General features: G+C 41.3%; 1 protein-coding gene across 1 annotated transcript in view; it reads left to right on the top strand.

Annotated features, from left to right (window-relative positions):
* Positions 1-22,797, top strand: part of ZPLD1 (zona pellucida like domain containing 1) — a 32,411-nt gene extending 9,614 nt beyond the window's left edge. Inside the window, exons 2-12 of the mRNA XM_005440532.4 lie at positions 21-120; positions 647-760; positions 6,063-6,283; positions 9,355-9,536; positions 10,482-10,554; positions 13,803-13,900; positions 14,441-14,521; positions 15,358-15,529; positions 16,931-17,039; positions 20,104-20,133; positions 21,828-22,797. Of these exons, the coding sequence (XP_005440589.1) occupies positions 655-760; positions 6,063-6,283; positions 9,355-9,536; positions 10,482-10,554; positions 13,803-13,900; positions 14,441-14,521; positions 15,358-15,529; positions 16,931-17,039; positions 20,104-20,133; positions 21,828-22,003 (1,248 nt within the window). The 5' untranslated portion in view covers positions 21-120; positions 647-654 and the 3' untranslated portion in view covers positions 22,004-22,797. The remainder of the gene's footprint in view (positions 1-20; positions 121-646; positions 761-6,062; positions 6,284-9,354; positions 9,537-10,481; positions 10,555-13,802; positions 13,901-14,440; positions 14,522-15,357; positions 15,530-16,930; positions 17,040-20,103; positions 20,134-21,827) is intronic.
* The last annotated feature ends 3,252 nt before the right edge of the window (positions 22,798-26,049 follow it).

Raw genomic sequence — 26,049 nt, 5'->3', positions numbered from 1 at the left:
TTTTTTTGCTTTTCTCCCAGGAGGAATAATCACTCAAGGCACTAGAAATGCATGTGCTCTGATCTCTTGGTCTGGTTGGCAGATACAATTCAAGTAGATGCAAGCATCTGTGCCAGATCTGTACGTAAGCTCAATGCAACTGCATGCATGCTTCAAAGAACGTATTTTTGGTAAATAGATATGAACTGATATTTGTTCTAGGACCTTGAGCCCTAGAATTGCTTAGCCAGTCATTTTCCTGTATGGTTTTCAAGGACTTGGCTAAAACAAAACCATAGTTCAAAGATGCCTGTCTCAAAGAATTTTTACACTGAAATGTCAAAAAAGGTGTTGGGGTTAAAATATCTAAAGCAATCCTAATCTATTGGTATATTTAGGGATATTTTTTTCTTTTTTTTTATTCATTCTTGAGTACCTTTTTTGCCACAAGTTATGATTAAAAACTGTAGAAGTTAGTAGAAATTACACATTACTCAGAAGCAGAGAAACGGGCCCTGCTGCCTGTGGCCTCTTTCCCATAAGCTTGTGAGCTTTATCCCCAGTTCCTTTGCTGGAGACTGTCACCTCCTGAGCAGTTAAATGTCTGCAGTAAGCATCTTTAATGCCATGAACAGATGTGTGTAATAACTACCTAATGTTTTGCTAGGTTTTGCAATGGAACAGGTATGGTTACTGCTCCTGCTGACGATTAAAGTGCTCTCAGTGACTGCTCAGTTCAATGGATACAACTGTGATGCTAACCTCCATAGCAGGTTTCCTGGTAAGTATTTAATAGACTTTTTTTTCTAATGGCTTCTTTATTGTCTTGGATCAAAGCAGTGCTTATTTTTAAATACAGAGCTTTAAATCTGCTTAAAGCCTGGGGGTAGGACTCCACATTAAGTGAGTGTTAACAATCTCGGTGACAATGAAACTCCTCTAATGTTGCACTTTACTTTCTTTTTAATTGCACAATGGGTCAAATTCAGCGTAGTAATGAACACAGCTCCCCTAGCATCAGTGGGGTTTGACCTGCTTTTGCCAGAGCTCTATCCTGTCCAAGGAATTCACCAGTGGTCATGTTGTAAATGTTCTCCACAGATTTGAGAGTCTGAAACTTCTGACTGGGTTTTCTTTCATGTTTTATCTGGATAAGAGATTTATAATTATGTCCTTTTAGTGAAATAAATATATATCTATTTCTGAGCAAGATGACGTTGATGGCAAAATTTAGTGCCTCACTTCAACATTAAGTGCTTGGTTAGGGACAGGTGAAGCAATGGGTTGTATGTATGTATGATGTACATTTGTGCCTCTGAGGAAATGGGAGTTGTTGTTTTGGGGACAATCAGATGTCTGGAGCTGTTAATACAATGAGAAATAGAAACGAAACTTCAGTCTTAGTGTCATGTGTATCAGGGTGTACTCGGCTAAAGAATGCTTTTAGTCTCTGTTACATTGGTTATCCTTCCTGCCTCAGTTGTTTCTTAGAATAATAATAAAAAATGCTGTGAATACTGGCTTGCTCACATCTGTTTCTGAGGTAGCAATTGAATTTAGCGGTATTGTGATGAACTCTTGGTATGCTATTATGCTGTAATATCTTTCAGTGTTGTTGCTTTCTGAATAAAAATAGTTTTGATTTTTTTCAGGAAGGATCAACTCTTTTATTAAACTTAAGTCAGCAGAAAGGCTACAGCCTGTGTAGTTTCCTGTGTTACCACCACGCTGCTAGGCACTTTCTTGACATAAAAACCAACAGTGGGGTTGATCCTTGTCCACTTAAGCAATGTGAATATGAAGAGCAGAGAAATAAGACCTGCAAAGATAAACAAACTCGTTGTCTCCATCCCTGAAAAAATCACCGTATAACCGAGTATTTCACAAAGTACTTGATTTTCCCCTTCTTAGGTAAAAGTTTTACAGCCTTGTCTAGTGTGGGTGAGTTGTGCCCACCTGCCTCAGATCTACCTTTTGTAGTTTTTCATGTAATTGTTTTCTGTTTCAGGCTTCTTGGCAAGATTGCAACAGCTGCAGGGAAGTTTAGATTCCTATTCCTGTGCTTTTTAAATTTTTCTGTGGTCATTTTTTGCACCAGCCCTTTGCCAAGGTTTTATATTTGCAATGCAATACCTGTGAATTGAATCCAGTTCTTACTGTGGGTATTTAGGGGCCTCTTGCAGTTCTGCCTCATAAAAAAAGGGTCATCTCAGATTCTATGTCTGCCAAAACTCAGGGACTCAGGAGAAAATCTGTTTAGATTACAAGTAAACAGATTTATTTTTTTTTTTCAAAAGTAGACGCTAATCACTCCTCACTGCCTGTAGGAGCTGAGAGTAGAGTCCTGCTCTTTCTTGTTTGTGATCTTGGGCAGTAAAGATTCAAAGGTTGGAATTTAATCAACAGTTTTAGTGCTGAGTTTGAGAGCTGGGAAAGAAAAATGATTCTGCTTGTTAGTTGTGCATTTGAGATGGAGGTAAAAACCAGAAAACCCTTTTGTCCCCAAATTTGACATGCGCTATTTTCAGTAATGCAGAAGAGAGCACTGTGTAACGGGCTGGGGCCAAGGGGGGGCGGTGGGGCCGAGGGGGGCTGATGGGGCTCAGTTTGCTGGGTTCAAGAGCCCCAGAAGAAGGGGGTGAAGAGCCTCTGCCTGGAGAAGGGGCTCGCTCTCGGCACACTTGCTTCCCCAGCACTTGGCTCAGGCTGTGGTTTTGAGGGTGCTGGCTTCACTGTCTTCAGAGTTCAAGCATAAAGAGAGTGGTGGGAGGTCAAAAAAAAAGGAGAACGTTTCAAACCAAGTCTCTCTCCAGGCTGAGATCCTGCTCACAGAGCCTGGTTATGGACACGCTTTCTTCTTGTTCCTTATTCATTCCACAGAAGAGATCTTCGTTGTTGTCAGCTGAAATTCCAAACATGGGGCAAGAATGGACTTTGTTGTGGAGGTCTGTGGAGTGCACGTCAGAGAAGCTGTTGGGTTTTGAAATTGTCTGCTTTTTTTCTTTAAACGTTGTGGAGAGCAGAAGTCATCTTCAGCAAAGACAAGAAATTAAGCCTTCCTAAAGGAACCTTGGAGTTCATCCATTTTTCATTTGTTTGTGCTCTTATCATTCATTGCTTAGGTGCCTTCTTGCATAGGGATGGTGCTGCATAAATAGGGTGATAAATAATCAGGGAGGACTTTATTTTTCCTGCAGTTTGCAGGTTTGTTTTAGAGCGTAGGATTGCAATAGTCAGCAACGATGAAGGAAAAAAAGAACCATATTTGGTAGATTGAAAATTCTGTGACTCTTTATACCGAAAGCTAGACATATTCAAGAGAGCATGTAATAAGGCTAGATCCTGCCATCCTTCAGTTACCTGGAGGAGGAAAAGCTTTGGTTCTGCATTGCAGTAAAGCACAGCTTTTAGAAGGCTTTTGGGGGAGGGAGCCATAGCAGTCTGGCTCTCTACAGATGGGAAACACGGTGTTGATTCAGGGGGCTCTTGCTGTAAGTGCATACTGGGAGCTTGAAAGCTAAGAAAATATCGCAGCTTTTTCACAGACACTATGCATTTTAATTCACTATCAAAGCAGCGATTTGATCAAAGAGGAGGCTCATTGCAGAGAACCTGGTTTTGAACCGTAAGTGTCTTTGCACGCCTCTTCTGGTGGAATGACTTTTGTGAACAGTGCCTGGTGGCAAACCCTGGTCCTCGGCCGGCTTTTCACTGCCTGCCCTGGGTGGGTCTGGGCAGCTGTGGAAGGTACCGGAGCAGAACTGGGCAGTGGAGCTGTCGGCGTTTGGCTCTAGTTGCCAGGAGTCTGTCCTTGATTCAGGACAGTCTCTGTTACTGTAGTACCTCTGTACTTGTTGAGCTGTACTCTGGGGTGTGACCCCCTGTGAGTACTGCTGACTGTGGGTCGCTTGTGTGACCTGAGTCAGAAGCCACGTGGCTTGCCTGGATAGGAGCTCTGTGGCAGAGCGCATTGTATTTAATGCCCCATCAGTGGGTGACGTAACCTTCAAACCATTGCTCCTCTCTTACGCAGAAAACCAGAAGCTTTTACTGCAGGAATGCAAATATCTTTTTTGTGTTGTTGTTGTGGTTTTTTTGTTTGTTTTTTTTTTGTTTAAACTTATATAGGAATAATGTTTACCTTTTTAAATTGACAAGAAATGAGCTAGATGTTTAGTGTCTAAAGGGGCATTAGATCTGTTTGCATGTGGTTTCAGCTTAATTTCTGAACAAATAATGTTGTTTTAATTCCAGAATAGACTAATTTGGCACCAATACTTCCTTGTAAAGTAGTGGGCAGAAGAGGTTCGCTCTGGAAAGGTTGTTTACCTTCCTGCATAGCACAAAGGTTGTTTTTGTACTGTATGGCCTCATTTTCCTTAGTGTCAAATGAGAATTTTGCAAGCGGTAATGGTACCTTAACAGGTAAAGTAATATCCTGCGTTTTAAAAGGCTTGAAGTGAGTTATAAAATTAACTGAGCTACTTTATATTACATCCTGCAATTTGTTACAATCTAACTGTTTGTGCATTGGTCCAAGTAAATGTAAAGGCACACTCTGCCATTTGCCTTTTTGTACTGTTCCCTCTACCTTAGTATAGCCATTAAATGGATCATAACAGTCCTCAAGTAGGGAAAAACAAGGCATGCTTCTTCTCGATCTCTGTACATTATAGTAGTGGAATTATGTGTATGTACAAACCGGGAGAATTTCATGCCAAATCACTTAAACTCTGGTCTTGCCTCCAGTACCTTTCTGCCCAAATTTACACCCGGTGAGTAGCACTTATCACTGCATTATCTCAGGACTGAGTTTAGCCTGTTATTTCCTGCACTTGATTGTTTTGGCTTTAAAGCCACCATTAAAGCTGTCTAAATTAAACTGCTTGTGCTCCTGTACCACCGGGGAAGAGCTAGTTCATTGTAATGGAGATTTCATTTCCTCTCTGTTGTGACAATGCAGTGAAACAATTCATTTCAGCAGGCTTAATGGTATAGTATTGACTGAAGTTGTTCTGCAATTTTTAATAGTACTTAATCTTTAAGTAGATGTAACAAATGAGTTGTTATATAAAGGAGTAATGTCTATGTTTAACACGATGCAGTATGTCTTTTTGTAAAGTACTAGGGGGGAAAAAGGCCAAAATATCCCCCCAGTCATCTACAGGCAGAGAAGAGCTTATAGAAAAGCTATATTATCGCTCCAAAGCGAAACAAGCTGTTGCTTGTGCCTATATCCTAACCCGATGCTTTTCCATTCAAGTACATAAAAATCTTCAGAACTCTCGAATAAAAGGTCAAATTCATCCAAGAAGGTTTTTTTGGTGTGCAAAAATTGATCAGTTGTAACAATTTGCTGTTTTCTGGGTCTTTTGTATTGTCATAATGTACAGAATGAAAGATTGCAAGACACTTTGTAGTATTGATCATTGTCTTTCAAGAGCCAACTGATTTTTCATTAAAGCTAAAGTTGATGGGTTTTGGAGGGGAAAAAAAAAAAAGCCAACAAAAAACCCCCAACCAACCCAGCTTTAAAAATACCATAATAAATTGCTTTTCTTGGCTGTTGATTGTACTTCAAAGTCCGCACAGGCTGAGGCTGTGGTCTCATACCAACTGGACTCGGACATCCTCAGAGAAATGCACCTGACTTCCAGGCCGGAGTGGCTGGAAGGCACAGCTCGCCTCCTGAGTTTCTCAAAATTGCTGGAAATTTCTGTTCCGTAAGGGGGTTCTTTAGTCAGGCTCCAAACACTTAACCCTTTGCTGGTTTCCAATTGGTTGCAATGCTTTGGTTTATGAATGTGCTACTAAATGGGGAATTTTAGAACAGTGGTTTTGCTGCATGGTAGACTACATTACTATATTAATTCTCATTTTTTCCTCACTGAAGTTGTGGAGTCAAGCCTGTTCTTCAAGTACAATGCAATTCTGACCTTTGTATTCCAATATTTTGCAGTGACTAGGGTCTAAAAATTGATTTGATCAGAAGTTACAACACTAGTCTAACTGGTACAGTAATTATATGGTGATTAGTTAAAATACATCTTCTTACTATGTCTTGCCCTATATTTTTCTTGCAGCTGAACGAGATATCAATGTTTTCTGTGGCGTACAGACAATTACTATGAAGATAAATTTTTGCACAGTTCTTTTCTCTGGTTATTCTGAGACAGATCTGGCATTGAATGGGAAACATGGGGATGCCCACTGCAGGGGTTTCATCAATAACAACACCTTTCCAGCAGTGGTCATTTTCATCATCAATCTGAGTACTTTGGAATCCTGTGGAAACACTTTAGTGGTAAGACGAAGTCAAAGTGAAATTGGAGCGTGGCTTTTTATGCATGGGATGAAGTGAATGGCCTTGACAGCATTATGTCTTTTACAAATAATGTTTGCTTTGTCTTCCCCAGTTAGCAATACATTACATATTTCAAAGAAAACCAGGGAAGGCTGGTAATTTATAATCTTGATTACTAATGAGAAAACGTGGTGGGACACACATTTGTCCTCTGATTAGAATGTATATTTTTAACTTTAATTTTTTTCAGTAGAAAAATGAGGGATTTTATTCCAGACCATTTTCAAAACTTTTGCTGAACATGCCTTAAATTTTGCTGAAACTTTTCAAATACCCACTTGGAAAATGAAAGTAAAATATTTTTAAGAGTGGGTTAGATAGCGGGAGAGTTAGTCTGGGTACCTACTTCTGTGCTTTCATGAGAGGGGCTTGCTGACCGATCCTACATGTTCTGTGATAAGGCAGTGTCTTCAGGCTGGATGTCACAGGGCCCAAGCCACAGTAAACACCTCTGCGAGCTCTGCTGTGAGCTGTTGCACCTTCTTGGAAGATCTCTGCTCCGTATGGGACTGCCTGGCAACAAACTGAAGTTTTCAAGCAAATTTTGAATGTTTGAGAGACCCAAAAAAAGGAAAGAATGGCTGTTTAACCTATGCACTCAATTCTTGGTGAAAAAGTCAAGTTGTGGGACTGGAGTTCAGATTGGCATGTTCATCTCTGATCACTTACTGCACGGCCACTCTGCAATTTTTTTGCAGTTTTGCCTGATGGTGTGACTTTAGTGTCTACATTTTATGTTGCTGTTTCAGGCATGTGTAGTGCATGTTTTTGTACGGCTAGTGACTAATTCTAATCCTTAGCTGTGGGTGAGTTTTTGGAACCAGAATCTGATCCAGCAGCTGATTTGTGCCAGTATAATTTCATTTTTGTCAATGAAGCTATCCCAGTCTGAATGGGGAGAGAGGGAAGTCAGGTCTCAAACCTCCTAAACCAAGGAAGAAGAATGGTACAGGTTGTGTGTATGTTACGTTGTACAAACAGCGATCGATGACTTATCTACAAATAACTTAATACGTTTTTACACTTGGGGTTTTTTTTATTTTTGAGGCTTATATTCTATCTGCAATTTGTACTTGCGCTTCATGATACCTGTCAGTTTTTATAACAAACACATTGTTTTGTTGCTAATAATTTTGCAAAACTGGGCTGAAATATTTGATATGCTCTCTGACCTATTTGCCTCAGGCTGAGCTTTCTTTTAAAATTTCAACAAAAAAGTCCAAGTTCAAGATTCTCTTTTCCTATTTTCCATGAAAAGCCGTAGCACCTCAGTGACTTGCAGTAGAATTTGCCAGGAAGCAACTTTTTCCTGTTCCTGTGGAGTCGGTCACATTGTAAACTCCCTGACCTTGCTATTTGATTGTAACTGTAAAAGCTTGATGTTTTTTAATAAAAAAAAACCCCAAACCAGCCTGGTAAGTCCAAATAATTTGAGCTCCCCATGAAGCCCCCTACAAGGCTGCACAGGATACAAAGACAAAGTAGCATCTGCTAAAAATATAACCCAAAATTGCCCTCACCCCCTCTTGGTTTACACATGCTGTGCCACCAACAAAGAGGATAAAGTAGCAGAGAGCATTTCTTGTGTTCCCCACACTGGAGTAGTACAATCCCGTGCATTTCTTGGCTGTGTTTCACAACAAAGACATTCAAACTCATTTTCAATAAAAGGAAAGGCAACCGTTCCGGCAGAACTCAGGTGAAACCCAGTTCTGTCCGTAAGGCGACTGATGCCACTTTTTATTTTTTGGTGGTGGGGTGGTGAGGAAGCTGAACAGAACTGTAGCTGGCTATTACACCTTAGTGCTCTAGCCTAAGTTTTTTAGGCAAGCAGTAGATCCTAGAAAATTTGATTTTCATAATTTTCCTGCTCTTTAGCAAGTGATTAGCTATAGTACTGGCAAAGGGCATGGCTGCATTTGTCTTCTAGCTGTTTTTCTGTAGCCGAAGAAATCAAAATACCTGCTGTCTATTCCGTGCTACTTAATGCAAAATGTTACAACTCATGTGCACCTCAGGATGATTCTTCTGTAATGAAAAGCCTTTTTAAGAAGCTGTATATTCTAAAGCTATTGAAACCATCTGTTTTGCTAATACAGTTATAGGAAAGAAATGCGTCAGTGGAAGTCCAGTGCCGTGTTAATTTGCCTTACTCTGTGTGTGCCTACTGAGACAGTCATTTGTGACATTTATCTGCTGTTTTCAAACCACCCCCTTAATCAGATCAGTAGCTACAGATGGAGTGGGGCTGGGATACTACCAGGAGGAAAGAGTGTCCTTCGGTTTTCTGGAAAGCTGCTTGTTATTGCTGCCTCTGCACACTCTGTGAGCCTGAGCAGCACAGGATAGCATGTGTCCAGGGACTGAATTAAGGTTGCATTGGCATTAAGATTGTATTACTTTTCAGCTTTTGTGTTTCTGACAGTGTTTCTTTCCACATAATTTATAATTCAGGTTTAAAGATGTGTAATGTGAACAAAACCACAGACACAGAACTCAGCTATTTGGCTTGTATCTGCTTATAAAATACATCGGTTTTGATGTGTCAAAAAACAAAGCTCAAGAGTGATAGAATATTGTTTCTGTTAATGAAATTGCCTGTGTATTGGCTTTATTATTGCATATGGAAGCTCATTTTAAGCTAGTATTTTTTTAGCTGTAATAGAAAAGTTCCTTCAGCTTTTCCCAGTAAGTCATGTGAATTCATCGAGAATGCTTAGAAAAAAAGTACCTACCAAAAAAAAAAAAAAAAAAAAAAAGCATCCAGGATTCATCATTTTTTATTAGATGTTGTTCAAGTCTGTATTTTGAGAACAGGGATATTGCTTGTGAACTCTAGATGCATGATTCTGGGGAGATGAAAAACAGAACACAGGGAACATGGTATTAAATGAAATTAATTTTTAAAGGGTTTTCTGAAGATATTTCTGGGTAAATTATGTCCTTAAGCATTTTTTTTTTCTTCTATAGTTAACTTTCTGGTAATAGTCCTTTTCTGTCTCCCTCAATAGGTATCCTCAGCTCGAGGTGTCAATGCCTATGGAAATACCTCAGTGGTACAGATAGGTAACGTGTCAGGCTATATTGATACGCCAGACCCACCAACGATTATCAGCTATTTGCCTGGGCTTTTGTACAAATTTAGCTGTAGCTATCCGCTGGAGTACTTGGTTAACAACACCCAGCTTGCTTCGTAAGTGTGCTTTTCATTTCTGTGTTTCATTCCCATGTTTGTGTAAGCCCATTATGTATGTGTGTATATGCATGCACACCTAAATATATGCATATCCTAGCAGTACTGTCAACAGTAATTTTCAGCTGTGCAAGAAAGTATGGGGAGATGGAAAAAGCACTGAAAGAAGAAGGGATGCAAAGGAAAAGAAAATTCTGCAGCATCATTGTATGAGATAACATAGTTTATGAAGAGAGCCCTAGATAATGTAAAAAAAGCTTCCCTTAAAATTCAGGTGTTCTGATGACAAAATGATAGCAGGAAAAAAAAAAAGAAAAAAGAAATTCTTCATTTGCCTTTGCTGTCCTCGCTGGCAGCTATTCAGTTTCTAATTTGACAAGATAAACACTGCTTGGGTTAGATACTGGTGCTTCTGTGCCAAGAAGGCTGCACAGTTCAGTCCACTGCAGTGCTCCAGTGCGGCGTGGTATGTAATGGGCTCACCAAGAACTGCTAACAGCACACTGCTGTATCAACACCACTGCCAGTCTGGGCTACTGGAAGGGGTCCCTGCCCATGGGAGGGGCGTTGGAACAAGATGATCTTTAAGATCCCTTCAAACCCAAACCATTCTGTGATTCTCTGAGTATAGAGTGCAAGAGAAAATTATTTCCACGAGTAAACCTTGTACATCATGAAAAGTAGTTCCCTTTTTGTCACTTCGCCTCTCTGCTAATTATTTTTCTGATTGATGTTTTCAACAATATCCATTACTTTCTGCATAGTTGAGGTTCTGTCAGTGTTTCTACTATAAATTCCAATTTCTGAAGTTTATAACCCAAATGCATAAATTAACTCCTTCTGACATGCCTCATTGAGTTTTTAATGATAAAAACCTGAAGTATGTAAACACAAAAATAAGATATCCTTCTTCATGATGGTTTTTGATTTCTGGTTCTGTTGTAGGTCATCAGCTGCTATTTCTGTAAGAGAGAACAATGGTACATTTATCAGCACTTTGAATTTGTTGCTTTACAATGTGAGTATAAAACACAGTAGTATGACCTGGACTAAACTGATCTCTGCACTATGCGGGTACAAGCTGGATTAGCAGAGCAAAGTGTAGACTCGTTTTCATTATTTGCTGTTCCTTTCCCACTCCTCCCGTGAGCCAGGCCGTCCATCTGGGCACCTTCCATCCCTGAGTTCCCTTGTCCTTGTTTACATCCACCTGTTGTCTCGTATGTGTGTGGCTGGTCTTTGAGGACACACAGTCTTTGTCCTGTATGTATGCTGTTCCTCAAGGCACAGCTCTGGCCGTCAGGTTGTAGTGCCACGTCACTAATCAGGTGTAATAACAATCATACTCAGGAGTACACGCTGTGTTATCACTGACTATGTTTATGTGCATGTGTGTGTACTTACTGCTATTTGTGTGTGTATATGTGTATAGGTACATTGTGCTGATACAGAGAGTACTCTATAGAATATTCCAGATATAAAATATTTCAGACCTATTCCCTTAGCAATAAACTGCAGTGCTTTTGCAGGGGTATTTTTATGTTCAAGCCTCATCAGAGTGCTTTGATCATCTGTTAATTGTAGTGAGGGATGTGGGATTTGTCACAAATCTATAGCCCACTGCACTTGATGCCTCCTTGTGTGGACTTTCAAGATTTTAAGGGTTAATAATTTTAGCAGCTTTCAGCTAACACTTCCATATGTTTTAGATAATTTAACTTGAATGTGCATTGTTGTAAAAGCTTTTACTACGTAAATATGGATGGTGACAGCAAAACATTAAAAATGCACGGACCTCTACTTAACATTAATCCCTGAAATGATACTTCCGTGTTGATTAAAATTTTTATTCATACATTTTAAATACCTGATTTAAATATCAATTTTTCAATCTATCAAGCATCATTTTGGTAAATTATGAATCTGATTTTTTGCATTATTATTCATGCCATCATGATGCTGAGTTATAATTCATGCAACTGATTTAAAAGTCAGTGCTTTATGCTTTGAACATAATGAGCTATAAATATTGTAACAGGACATTTTCCAACAGCATGCCTAAAAAAAAAGAAAAATCATGTTTGTTTGACAGAGCAGAGCTCTAAATAACAAACTATAATCTGTTAAAATGAAGATTATACTTCTCTCATTTTTAAATAAACCTGTGACCAAAAAGGGGCAGGGTGGAGGTGTAGCCAGAAGTCTCAGGACAAGCGCTGACCACCACGTTTGCTGCCTTTCAGGGCTCAGTTCTGCAAACGGTCAGGTACAAATGCTGTTGATGCTTGCACTCAGCACACTTTTCTCAAATACCACATGCCAAGGTGGGCTTTCATCCTCCCTCCCCCCGTGAGTTTCCAAGCTGACCATGAACGGGAAGGTCTCATCCTTTGATTCCAGCTGCATTACTCCAGGGAGCAGCACTGGCATGAGTGATGCCACTCAGGCTGGCAGGCTGAGGGGTGGATATGTCCTTCTGTCACGCCCTGGGGCTGGGGGTAGGGAGCCGGCTGGTGCGCGGCTGCGCTCTGGCTGGGAGCACCTCTGGGGCACCCGTGGGCTGGTGGGCTCAGGCTGTGGTTGGGAGCACCTCTGGGGCACCCGTGGGCTGGTGGGCTCAGGCTGTGGTTGGGAGCACCTCTGGGGCACCCGTGGGCTGGTGGGCTTGGGCTCTGTGGGCTCACTGGGTCCCCTTGGAAAGTCCTGGCGCTGGGAGCGGCCTCGAGGCTCCTGTCCACCCTCAGTGCTGCTGGGGGATTGTGCACAGACATGACTCCTGACCGAGCAGCCATACTTTCAAACTTCAGCTGTAGTATTTCCTAACACTGACTCATCGTCTTTGCAGCTCGCCTCCATCTTCCTTCACCGGGCGATGTAAACATTTACTTTGTGGCGTTAGCACATGTAATCATTAGGAAAGATGAGAGCAGTGACTATGATCTACTCAGAGTTTAATAGCAAAATGTTTAACGGGCTTTCACAGAGCCCAAGTGGCTATGTGCTTTTAGGCCTTCCTGTAAATGTCTGCCTAAATTAATAAAAACTGCTCTTTAAGAAAAAAAGTTCAATTATGGCATGTAATAGTGAGGGACTTGCTGTAGACTTTGTAATCAGTTGCAAGATGTGACAGAGCTACATATTGGAGAAATGTAGAATTAATTTTAAAGCAGGCAAACTTACCTGATGTTACTTGAATGGATCCTGGAGGAGTTGCTGTGTGTGCCACCAAGCTGCTGCGTGTACGCGTGGTGCCTCCCGGGGCCTCCGGCGCTGCAGACCCAACGGTGGGCATGCTGTCAATTTTGGCATTGTTCTCTTTGAAGAAGTACTCAGTTTTTGTGCTTAATCCTTCTTGTTGCTGTCAGCTGCTGCTCTTGGTCTTCCCTGCCACACTGAACCTGGTCAAAGTTCTGTTTAACAGAATTTTTCTTATGTATTGAGCATTTTGATCTCTCACAAGAGGTCTCAACATGCTAATCCCTGTGCTTTCTGGGTTAGCAACCTATTAGATGTAGGTGGCCTTACCAGTAAGTGCACTTTGATATGCTGAATTAACATCGGCCACTCAGATCTGTTTCGTGGTTTTGTTGCTAAAGTGACGCTAGTGGTTCAGCCTTTGAAGAAGAAACCATTAAAACATCTATATCTATGCAGCAGTATATGGAGAATTCCCAACTTTTATGTTACGTACAGCTTGCTTAAAACAGCTTTTTTAAAAAAACCCTAAATTTAAATGAAAATGTTTGCTAGTCATAGTCTTCAACAAGCCAGCTTCCACAGAAACTACATTTTGCATAACAGAATGTGTCTGTTCTCCCAGACTACATCTTAAGATATATAAAACCTGGTGACATTGCTGTCTCCACTGAATCAAATACCAAGCTTTCCTGGGAAAGCCCAGTTCAGCTCCTCCTTCCGAAAACCACAGTAGCTGCTACAGTAGGTGCTGGGAGACTTACTGAGATGTTAGTGAATGATGCCTTTTCTTTCATCACCAACCCAACCACTTCATAAAATCATAAATAGATTCCCCAGAATAGTTGCATGGGATAAGGCCGATACGGCCAGTCAACTACTGTCAATCTTTCTAGACGAGCCTATAGGCAAATGCTCCGGCACTGCTTTTTGCTTCTTCCCTTACAGAGGACAAAGTAAATGTCTGTCCTACATAGAAAGGTTAGAAAATGTAGATGGGAGTTCAGTCTGGAGACAGATGGGTGGTTACAGTGGGGTTTCTGGTACACTGAGGCAACGTTTATTTTTCAGGATTCAACCTACAGCCAGCAGCTCCTTATTCCAAGTACAGGTTTACCTTTGAAAACCAAAATATATGCAGCTGTAAGAGCAACCAACCTTGATGGCAGGTACCGTAAAGGATGTTATTTCTTGTCTCGCTTGCTATTCAACTCTTGGTATTGCAAATTTTTCTGATTTAGAAGAAACTGTTGTTCCTCCTAGCCTTTTGTATGAAAGTTTTCCTGAATTACACTTTAAATCCTATATTGCTGTTATTTAAGAAAGGTCAAGTGAGAATCTCCAGGGCTTTTAAAAGTGGGATGGCTTAGATTTCTAGTCCTATGTGGCCGTGACTTCTGAGAGGAGGTATACAGTGTGTGTTGGTGTGGTGATTGACTTGCACAAACCAAAATTCTTTGATTTATACAATTCTGCTGCTATGCTGTGCTGTTTAGCTTTGTAAGTAGTGGGAAGAAACAGGTGATATATTGAGAATGCAGGATGACTTGTATGTGACCTGTTAAATATAGTTACTGGGTTTCAATGTAGCAGCCTGCCTTATCAGTTTGCATGCTTGCCTGTACTATATTTTAATCTTATCTCACTCTCTCCACCCCTACTCTTAATGTTGCCAGTTTCCCTCATCTATCATTTTGCTCCCTGTGCAGGTGGAATGTTTTGATGGACTACTGTTACACCACGCCATCTGGTAATCCTAGCGATGATCTTCGATATGATCTTTTTTTCAGGTAGGTCCTGTGCAAACCCACTGTTTTGTGAGTCCTCCCTTTAAAAAACAGTTATAAATCTCTCCGATAGTGGTGTTCTAAACTGCCTGGAAAGTCTAAGCAATATTAGCAGGGAGGACCAGGGGCTGGGCTTGCAGATAACATGCAGGACTTTTCTTGTCTGTGAACATAAACATAGAAGCAAGTGCAAAGCTGTAAGAATTATGAAGGCAAAGAAGCATATATCCAAAATGGCTCTACTAGAGATACCATAAACACCCAAACTGAATGGCTAAGCTGGCCTTTATTTTGCCAAAGGTACCCTTGTAGTGAATGACAGTGATATAAAACATCATAGACTCCAGTTCAGGAAAGCAGTTAAGCAAATAATTATAGATAAATAGATGCTCCTGCTTCTACTCCCAGTAAAAACATTTATTTGAATTGGAACTTTGAAAAACATCTTGGCAGTATCTCAGATTAAATCTCAGCAGTGATGGTTGCTGGAGAGACACTGTCTTCATTTGGAGTTACCTGTCTGTGCCGGTTAGCATACTTGATTACTTTTTGCTTCAGGTCTCAAGTTTCTTTGGGCACTGGAATGAAATGGTACCTTGGTTATAGCTGTGATGCTGCAAAACAGAACATGATGGTTTTGTAGGAATGCATTTTGGCAAAGGACTGTGCAGCCCAACGGGCAGGTTGTGGCTGCCTGTGTTGCACATGAGGGCACTGCGCTCTTTTCCAAGGAGCTAGAGCACTGAACTTACTACCTAAGTTCTCTTATTCTCAGCTAAGAGCCTCACAATGCTAATACAGCTGCTCATCCTAGTTTTAATCTTCTCTACAAAAACTAGCTGTGACAAGGACCCGCAGACAACTATAATTGAAAATGGCAAGAGCCAAATGGGACGGTTTTCCTTTGAGGTGTTTCGCTTTGTGAAGCATAAGAACCAGAAGATGTCTACGGTCTTCCTTCACTGCGTGACAAAGCTGTGCAGAGCAGATGACTGTCCCTTTCTTGTGCCAGTAAGTTTCAGTGGATGGAAGCTGCTGTTAATTATCTGGATACAAAATAGGTACACTGGAGTTATTCTGCATGCAAATTCTATGGAAGTTTGGAAGGTGCAGAATTAAGATGACTAGTAGAGTCTGAAGTAAGAATGTTTTTTGTGTCTGAAGGAATGTAAAACAACTGATGAAGAACAGGGCAATGAACGTTGTCATCCAGAGTTAGAATAATACCAGACCTGCAAAACACAGGTGGTTGAACATGTGAGAAATGACCTCTTTGCCTTTTAGCCCTTTAATTCTTTTTTAAAAGTTACAGCTTCTGAGATGGCTCCAGAGCTCATATTCTTACTATAGCATCTAAGAAAAAAGGTATCCACAGTCACAGTTGATGAATGGAAGTATCTTAGAATAGAGTTTATGGGAAAACTTAAAGCTATAGTAAGTGCCGTTCTACTGACTCAGAAAATTTGAAAGAGTTTCTGATAGTAGAGGAAAAAACCCCAAACTACTACCTCCCCTATAGTTTATTACCACCTCCCTTACAGTCTGGAAACTGCTGTTTTGTTGAAGTTCATGAAGTTGTGTCAATTCAAAAAATATCCAATTTGAGGAATGTCAGGTTCAACAAATATATTTTTGAAACTTATTTAAATAAATGTATAAACAGAGAACATCCTGTGATGTCTTCAGAATGCAGTATTGTCCCCTACTGAAAGACTTTGCATTTAGAATTTTAAAATGCTATCAGTTCAGTATATGTCTGACATTTTGTGCATTATTTTATGCTTTTATGTCACACTGAATTAATTGTTTCTATTGAATTTAAGTTCTGAGGTTTTCAAAGTCCTTTCACAAGAAGTTGAAATTAAGGAAATGCTCTTGGTCGAAGGATACTTGATACCCAAGATTAAGGTGGATTATAAATTAGAGATGTTAAAGGTGGATTCCAGGTGACAGAGTGTTGAGGGCTCTTTTAATGTGGGTCATTGCTGTTTAGAACTCCATGGAAAACGTGCAAACTTTTAACTCAAGAAGCTTCCTAGAATAGGGATTGTAGCCTGTTTTCTATCCCTAGTCGAGTGAAGCACATTTGTTGGGGAAAAATGTCTGTAAACAAAGCTTTGGGAAATTAACTACTGAAAATTTAATATGCTATAAGATGGATCTTGTACACAACAGCAATGTAGTTCTGTAAACGAAGTGAGGCAAAATACAATGAGAAACCAGGCATTTATAAGATACACTTCTAGTGAATATCGCAGGTGCTTTTATTGCAAAGTAATTTAATACATACTAAGAAATAAAATCAAAGTTGTAGTATTGCTTATAAAAGAGTTTACATTAAAGCAGGAAGCACAGGAAGGGCAACAATTCCATTCCACTCTGAAACGGTGATTGTTTTGATTAACCACTCAGATTTGCAGTAACAGAGAAAGAAGAGACGCTGGTGGGAGGACAACTTGGAGCCCTCAGAGCACCTCTGGCAATGCTGTAATCTCTGCTGGCCCCATCATTACCAGGAGCGGTAGGAATGAGCAAACTTTTTCTATGGGCTGCAGGAATTTCAGAAACCTGGGGAAATGTTTTGCAGTTTAATTTTGCAGTGACTTTGAGAACGGGTGGATTCTCCATGAGTTTGTTGGGTATTTTTTTCCCTGCTCTTGGAGTGTTCGGTAGAAATTTTGAGCTAACGTTTCAGTTCAGCACTCATGCTTCCTCCCTACCCCAGTAGAATCACTGTGGGATACTGTTATGCATATAAGGGTATTATAGAAGCCCAAATTCGGTGGGCTGACTTCTTTCTTTTTGTCAGATTTCACTGAAAATAATGGAATTTAAGGTACTGTGTTCAGTGTTGCCATCTAATTTAGGCAGCTAATGAATATTCACTGTCACTTTCTAGTCGCCATTCCTTCCAGCTTCACCTCTTGGTTTTTATTTAAGTGTTGCATAAAATTAATACATGCTATGCTTAGCCTTCAGCTATAAGAAAGAAATAGGACAAACACATTGTAAATTCTAAACAGTGGACCAAAATCGACTATTTTAAATTTTTAAATCCAGGGTGAAATGCCATAATTTCCATTTTTATTGCCAAAGTAAAAAAAAAAAAAAGGGGGGGGGGGGGGGCGGGAAGGCAGCTCTAAATGCAACCTGCAGTCTCTGAAAAGAATTTGTGTGACTGCAAATATAATATTTGAAAAATTTTAGAAAATTCTATTTACTGATATTTATAAGTAGTTGCAGTTAAGCAACTGATTTCAGCAGTCATTAGAGTTAGGAAGCTGAGAGCAGGACTGAATCCTGTCTAGGAAAAATAATCAAAACACTTAATCAAATCCTTCTTTACATGCAAAGCAGTTGTGCCCACATATCCAAAGGCAACAACTGACCCTCCAGAATAGGGAACCATCTAGCAAGAGACCATTTTTAGAACAAATAGCCCCTGTTATAAGCAACGTTTCTGTAATGAAAATGAGTATTTTATTGTGCATTATGTGTAGTCCCAACTGAGTCACTGCTATCTGATTAGTCAAGAAAAAGTGAAAAGAACTCACTTTAAAGCTGCATGCACGAGTACTTCATGGGAAAGGAATGACAGCTTTGCTCAGACAAACATGTATGCTGGAGAAATGCTGCCTTAGGCAAGGAATGGGATCTAGATATAGGTGTTGGTCATAAACCAAGTTTTTAGGTAATATAGCTTATGGTTCAAATGCTGTGAATGCTTTTTTTACAATTAAAAAAAAAAAGATATGCATCAATTACATTTAAATACTGCATAATTTCAAGCAAGCAAAGATCTGTCCATGGGTATTAAATGACCCTGATGAAATGATAAACAGTTTTATAATTTCATTATGATTGTTGAGGTTTTTAAAATGAAAACATGAATAAGGCTGGAAAGGAAAATATTTCTTTAGGTGTCTTCTACTTGAGCTATGTAGCTTTTTAGATGTTAGATAAGATTACATTATTAGATATTTCTGCATCGCCATAGTATGCTTCTGGAGCATCCCACTCCTGCTGACAGAAGGATGGTTTGATGGGAAGTACTCAGGAAAAAATGGGATTTGGTTCTGAACTCTGCCATGAATTTCCTGCGTGGCACTGGGTGGGTCCCTTGATCTGCCTCGCACTTCCCTGTTTCTCCTGGAGCAGAAACAGAGGACCAGCATTCCCTCCCGCTGTCCCTACCCATCGTGAAAATAAGTGCACTGAGAATGTGAGGTTCATGAATACTACAGTCGAGGAAAGAATAAGAGGGGAAGGTCATGACAGAACTTGAACAGAGCTGTCTGGTTTTGGCTGAGGAGTGCCGTCGTGCAGCGCTGGCTTACCTTGCTGCGGTGCTGCGCGGAGGTACTTACATTATTTTCGAGACCAACTCTGGTCCCGCTCAATGCAGCTGGATCATTTGCGCAGAGCCCATCCAACCTGCTGCTCCTGACTCGCCGTGGTGCATACGCCAGTGCGAGTTCTGTGGTCACATGGATGTGCCACCCCCACTCCCCTCATTTGGGCTGGTGCTGCTTGTGTCCTGGGCCACTCTTGTGCACATCAGTGTCTGCAGAGGCACCTCGAGGTGGCCAGGTCTCCCTGTTACTCCAGTACGGGAATAACTGGGCACTAGGGCTGTTTATGCCGTTACCTTGACATAATGTACCAGTATATAAAGATACTGAATAGTGCTACTGCAAATGAGCAATGGTCCTTCTCCTGTATAATTCTGAACTCTTATTTCTAACATTTTGTTCTTTTCAGGGAAACTTTATTTTTGTTTGTTAATCTAAAATAAGTCAATACAGTAGACATACACAGAAAAAAATGTTTTAGTATCTGTATATAGAAACAAAGCAGGTACCTACTTGTGAGGGTGAAATTGTGTAGTTTTTGATGGATGTTTCACTTAAACTTAGAAGACGGCTGCTCAAAACAAATGTATACATGAGCTGTGCTTACAAGTTGCACAAAAAAGCAAAAATAGTGACAAGAAATGTAATTCTGAGATGGACAATGGTAAGTAAGTAAAAACTGAAGACAAAATACAAATGTTTCCCTGAATATAATGCCACTGTGGAACTGTCAAGAGAAAAATGAGCGTGGGGAAAAGGCATTTTTGTAATCATTTATGGTCACTGATGTATTTTGCCTTGAAAAACTCAGGTTAATCTTTTTCCTACACAGATCTTTTTATACTATGATTAACAGTGAAGGGACTTGTGTATAATATTGGGCTTATAGTTGTACTTTTATTGAGGGACAGAATAGAACTTGGCCACCTTTTCAGGTAAAAGGTTCCTGCATTAAGTTGTTTGGTGGTTGTTGGTTTGTTTTTTTTCCTCTCCCCAGAGTACTGAGTAACTTCATATTTGTGTGCTCACATTAAAAAATGAAGTAGCATCATGTAATTAATGTTGTTGTCCTTATCCTATTAGAGATGCTAAAAGCTGCTAGTCAGTGTTGCAAGTGTAGCTGATGTGTTTTGAAAATAAAGCTAGGACTGTTGGCTTTTGCGTTGTAAGGAGGGGAGGAGATGGGCAGAGGTATTTGTAAAATGTAATGCATCCCATTTTTATTTTCTACAGATGAGACGCCAACCAACAATTCACAACTTGGTAAGTTAATCAGAATTCCAAGAAACATAAAAGAGGGTTTATGAGTGAAACATAACTGAGGACATGAACCATTTTGATTGAGGTCTGTGCACTAAGCTGGAATGTTTTTCCTTTTTGGCTGTTTTTTGTTTTTTGGTTTTTGGTTTTTTTTTTTGTCATTTGAATGAGTTAATGCTGACATGGTGTAAAGAAAGCAATTGGTAAATCTGGAATGCTCAGTTTAATTTGTGTACTCAGCCCCACCAACATAGCAAGTTCTCATTCCTGTGATGGAATTGACATGAAAATCTGCTGCTGGGACATGTGAGGGTGAAGGAACATTGCAACTGCCAGATGCAAAATCAGACCTAAATGGTAAAATTTGTTCACACCACGCAGGAATAGAGCAGCAAAATGGTTGTTATGCTCCAATCTATTTCAGTTCATAGCTCAAAGTCAGCAGAGCTGTGCTACAAAAGTCAGCAGAGCTGTGCTACAAAAGTCAGCAGAGCTGTGCTTCAGTTCCTGCTCTCCTGGCGTTTAACCGCGCAGGGAGCCTACGGAGAAGCTTGGCTGGAGCTGGTGGTCTGCTAGGGCAGCGGAGGAGACGGGCTGTGGGGGACAGCAAGCCTCTGAGCTGTGGGGTGCTTTGCTCCGGGCACTCGCAGGGCTGGTGTCAGCCGGTCGCTCTGCCGGTAGTAAGGAGTGGCGGTGCCTTTCCTGTGCCTGTTGCTGTCCCAGTGGAGAGTGTAGAGGAAGAGCAAGGTGGGATCACTGCTGTAGTGGGGAGCAGACAAGCAAGGTCAGAAGGCAGCACAGAGTTGGGAAAGGGAGGGCAACCTCATCAACAGAGCTGGTTTTTTTATCCCCCCCCAGCTTTGGTGAGGAGCGGGGGGGTTGATGATGTTGAGGGCAGGTGGCTGCTTCTGGGAGCAGCAGTCTGGTTTCCCACACAGGAGCTGTGGTGTCGTTCCACCTCACCCTCCAGCTCTGGTAGTGGCAAATGTGGCTTTTGGGAAAACGCACATTGGTGCTTTGGGTCGCACCTACCACTCAAATGTGTGGGGTTTCGTTGTGGGTTTTTTTTCCCCTCTTGCTGGGAAAGATGGTATGGGCTGGTTGTGTGTGTTCCAGTATCGAGGAACTGGTCCACAGACAGCCTGTTGAGCTACACTAAATAGTAAATATGTTACCTTTTCTACCTGAGAATTGATAAACGCTTTAAGAAGCCTTCTGTGAAGGTGTACGGATGAGCTTAGAGTAGCTCAGATACCTGGTGCCAGATATGTCTGCTAAGGATTTATATACCCTTTGAATTGAGATGTGGATAATGATATCAGGGAAGAAATCCTTTCATTAACTTGATTAGGCCACAAATCTTTATACTTCTGCTCTAACAGTTTTTGGATAAGGATAGTCTTGCCTTAAATAACACAGGTCAAGGTTGTCACTAGCACATGAGGGATTACGCCTTAGAAGTATCCTTACTGTCTTTATCCCCTAGCTGATGGATATTGAAAGAACTAATAACTGTTTTCAAACTGCACTTAGATAAGCTTTATCCACGTGGACAGGTGCTCGTTCTGAAGTACAGTTTCAGTCCATTCATTGTAATTATTTTGTATCTAGGGTGTTGTAATGGAAAGACAGCAGTGGCTGGCACTGCTGAGAGCCTGTAACCAGATCTTACCTGCACATTTTTGTTCTCTTTGCAGCTCATCCAAATGGACCTCCTTTCCAGCTGAACTCAGTCACCGGTGCACTGATTTCGGGCATTGTTGTCCTAGGAATCACAAGCATTTTCTTTTTTGTATGTTCCCTAACTCTTCTGCGCAGAAAGTGGCCCAGCAGTTCGGTCTTGAGTGGCATTCGAAACCCAGTTTTCAACTGAAAGTGATGATTTACTTGCACTTTTTCTTTGGGGTTGCCTTTCTGGTCCGTGAAATATGATTCCATTAAAAAATATTACGGCAACGCTCCAGCTGTATCCAGCTTCTATGCCAGCTATTCTGTATTTGTAGATTTGCTAGATGACGTGTAGGTAAGCAGCAGTGATACAGGTAACAATCCTAGAAAATTAGGAGAATCTCAGTTGTGCTTGTGATCAGCCTGTATGACATTATGCCCGTGGGTGTGCCGACAGTACAGCTCGTGTCTCCAGCTTCCCAGCGGGGTCTTAAAGCTGAAGATGCTGAAGGTGAGGACCTTTCCGAGTATGCCATTCTTACACAAAACCTGACACATTCAGAAACATAAGTTCATAAATGCCTACTAAGATAAGGATCGCTTCTGTTTTGTCATTGTATTTTTGACAAATTTGAAAAAAAAAGTCATGTCTCAGGAGGAACTGGTTTTCATCTGTCCATCTTGGTTAAAAATAACACCTCATTGATATTTATCATCATCCTGTGTTAACCATGTCTGTGCTTTCATTGATGTGATGCAACTGGCTAACGATCAGGCCTTTTTGGCGCTCAAGCCTAAAGACAAATAGAGACTTGTTCTCAGTTTTCTCTGATCCTGCAAATGCTGTATAAAGGCCTGTTGTTCGCAAAGTCCACTGTGCTGTAGTGTGGTATCCCTAACAACCAATATTGTGCCTGTTTTCCTCCAGTCTTAATACCTCAGAAACATTTTTGCACTTCAGGGGTTAGGTCTGATGACATGTAAAACATGATTGTTTAATAAAATTATTTGAAACATTTCAGAGCGGATGCTTTGTCTGAACTGTTTTCCTCCCCTTGTCAAATCGTTACAGTTTTGTATGTGTTTTCACGACCTTGTTCTACAAAGATGAAAACTGGACATTCTATTTTAAGCCGGTTTGGTGAAAGCTTTCAATATATAGGATAAATTAATATAAGTATAGCTTTACTGGCCTTTACAGGAGGGTGATAAACTCTGGAGATTTATATCCCAGTCTGGGGATAAATACAGATAATCTATTTTAACTTACTCATACAGGCAACCACAGAAATTCCATTAATGTAATTACTGCTTCATAACCAGCAGCTTTAGCTGAAAGTTTCCAGTGATGGAGAAAGCCATTACCATCTTCAGTAAGTTGTTCCAACAGTCAGTTACTGTCTTCAGTACTTTTTAAAAGAGTTTCTAATATGAATGTGCCCAGCTTAACTTGCCAGCTGCTAGAGACTGTTGTGCCTTTGTCTGCTAGACTGAGACACACACTTTCTAACCCAAATCTCACATAGTTTGCTTAAGACCACAGGAAAAAGAAATAGTGAATAGTGTTGCAGAAACAAATAATTAAAAAAAGAAAACCAAAAGTTGCTGGTATCATACTTGTCCTATTTCAGTTTTTGTGTATTTCTGGGAAGACAGTTTGCTGCTTATATAGAGAAAAGTAATTTACAGTAATTAAAACAGACTTGGTTGACCAAACTTTTTAAGGCTTGGGTAGCCTATTACAAAAATGGAGCTGTTACCCAGTAATGTAACACGCAAAATGTTTTCCTTATGTTAGTTGAAGTTTCTGGAGCGGTTTGTTTTTGTGAGGAGGCAGATAAGATGATGTTCTTTGTGTAGCTTTTCCTCATGTGAAAGTTACTAGGTACTGAAGGGTGATCCTATACCAGCTAGGTTAGTGAACAGAGTTCCCACAGTTGTCTGTAGGAGTCATTGCTGAGCTTGCTGTGGACTGGGTGGCTTTGTCTGCGTCATTCATTCCATAGGGAAATACCTGTTCCTCCTTGGTCAAGGAATATGGACGGTCACAGGTGGAAGATGACATCTAAACCCTGGCTGCTTCGTCTGCAGATCTGACATGGGAATGCTCTCTATGAAAGGCTTTTGGGGGACGTTAAAACTTGAGTCAGGCTGCCCACATATTTCTAGCAGGGAGAAGGCTGACTGTTTTTGTAAAAAACCATCCCCATCCCGCTTTGTCCGAAAGAATTATGCAGCCATTTAAGAGCACGTGGAGGCCATAACGTGTGACCTTGGTCTTCTGGAACCAGGCTAGGTAGAAGCTGGGTGGATGCGCAGGAAGGCTACATCCTGCTTTTTGAGGGGCGTGATGTTAGGTGAGAGGGAAGGGGTAACGGACTGAAAACAGGGATTACATTCAGTGGGCAGGGACTGCTGGCACTCGAGATTCCGAGTTTTGAATGGAGCAGGGAATTACTAAGACGCTCGGTACTTTAGGCGAAGGAACTCTGGCTGAGTATGTAGTGGGGGTCTCACAGGTGTTAAGTGAAACTGAATTACTAAACCGATAGCGGCTCTGCAAGTAAAATAGTTTCCCTTAGGGGTGCCCGTTACATGAGCCTAAATGCCGGTTGTGAACGGGGGTCAGGGCTCCGCAGGTGAGCACAGTGCGGTGGAACGGTCTCAGGTCTGTGACCTGCATTAGGGGGCAGGCAAGAACGAAACTGGGTGAGAGTTTAACCTTAGGTCTAAATCCAATAGAACTTAATAAATCTATACAGCGGTGAAAATGCTTCCTGGGTTCCCATATTTGGAAGAAATAAATGGCACATAACGGGAGCTATGTACACCAGTGCTTGGGATGAATTCAGCTGATATCTGGGAGACAGGCCTTGGCATGGGAACCTGGGCGTAAATCACACTTTCTACTTCATTTGGCAGGAAGTATTTCTTACTCTGATATCTCGTAGACTCCACAACTATGCCAGAAGAAGCAGCCATGCCCTGTTAAGCTCGGCATCTCTTCATCTGGAGGAGATATAGTCAGGAGTGTCATGATAAAACTAGGACACGTTCCAAGTGTGGGAAATTAGTCCTTCCTCAGGTTACTCCTGGGTTTTATTTCAGTACCTCTTTGACCTTTCCCATGCTTTTTGGGAAGAAGGGGGTGAGGTGGAGGTGGAAGAGGCAGTGGAGAGTAGCTCTGCAGAGCCGTTGGTGGCTGGACTGCGTGTTTGGTGCGCTGGTGGTTTCAGGGTTGTATCACGGCTCTTTTGCCATAATGTCTCTTTTGAAAAGTTTTGGTAACTTTTCTGTTATTCACTAGTTAATTAACTCTTCCCTAGTCTTTCAAAGAATGTTTGTACAATTAGGAAGCCCATCCCTGAGACAGTGAAATCGAAAATATAAGGTGGAAAAGTTGTCCAGGTGAGTTACATTGTGAAGAAGGCAAACTGATGCTGCTGGTGGTGGCTGGGTGCCGGCCAGCCAGGCTGCGCAGGCGGCTGCTGCCTCTGCGGCCTCTGCTCCTGGGCTTTGTGTGCAGCGTGAGTGGTGCTTTGTGCCCAAGCAGGATGCACGCCAGCCCTTGTAACTAAGAAATGCCGTTCTGCAAGAGCTCAAGTATTTTTGCGAGTTCGCTTGCAATCCCCTGCTAAAAGGGGAAACCTCCGGTGCTTTGGGCTGGCTGGGTGGTTACAGACACACAGTATCCCGGCCTGAGCAGGCGTCGCATCCTCTGTTTGCGCCCTGAACTGGCTCATGCTTCAGCTCTAGGTCTCTGAGGTGCCTTTATCAAACTTGCTTGTTTTGCATAAAGAAAATAAGAAAGAAAGGCTTGCTTCTGCGCTTTGCCAGCCCCTTTCCCTGGGCCACAGAATGCCTCGGGAGAGGCCCTGCGTTCCTGCCAGCAGTGCACGATGTTCCCCATTGAGATGGAGAGGGTGAGTGACGTCTGTTACAGGTACTGTTCAGGAGGTGACTGCTCTCGGCTCAGCGCTTTAATCCTTAGTCTCGTGATTCAGGCTGAGCTCTGCCTTCAGTCAGTCAGTTCCATTATTCTTAGCAGGTGGTAACATCTGCCTGCTCAGCGGCTGTTTTGAGGGACAGACAGAGTTTGTGTTTGTTGTTTTGGTTTTTTTTTTAACTGTTTTTTAGAACACAGACTTTATTTTGGTGTTTTGGTTTTGGTTTGTTGTTTTTTTTACGGTAAGAAGGGGACTTAGTGAACTGGATTGATCAGTGTGATCGCAGGTTACTCTACATAGCTGA

Source organism: Falco cherrug, chromosome 2 (genome assembly GCF_023634085.1).
Source record: "Falco cherrug isolate bFalChe1 chromosome 2, bFalChe1.pri, whole genome shotgun sequence".
Lineage (NCBI taxonomy): Eukaryota > Metazoa > Chordata > Aves > Falconiformes > Falconidae > Falco > Falco cherrug.
The sequence above is the reverse complement of the archived record's forward strand: the minus strand, read 5'-3'. Positions and strand labels throughout refer to the sequence as shown.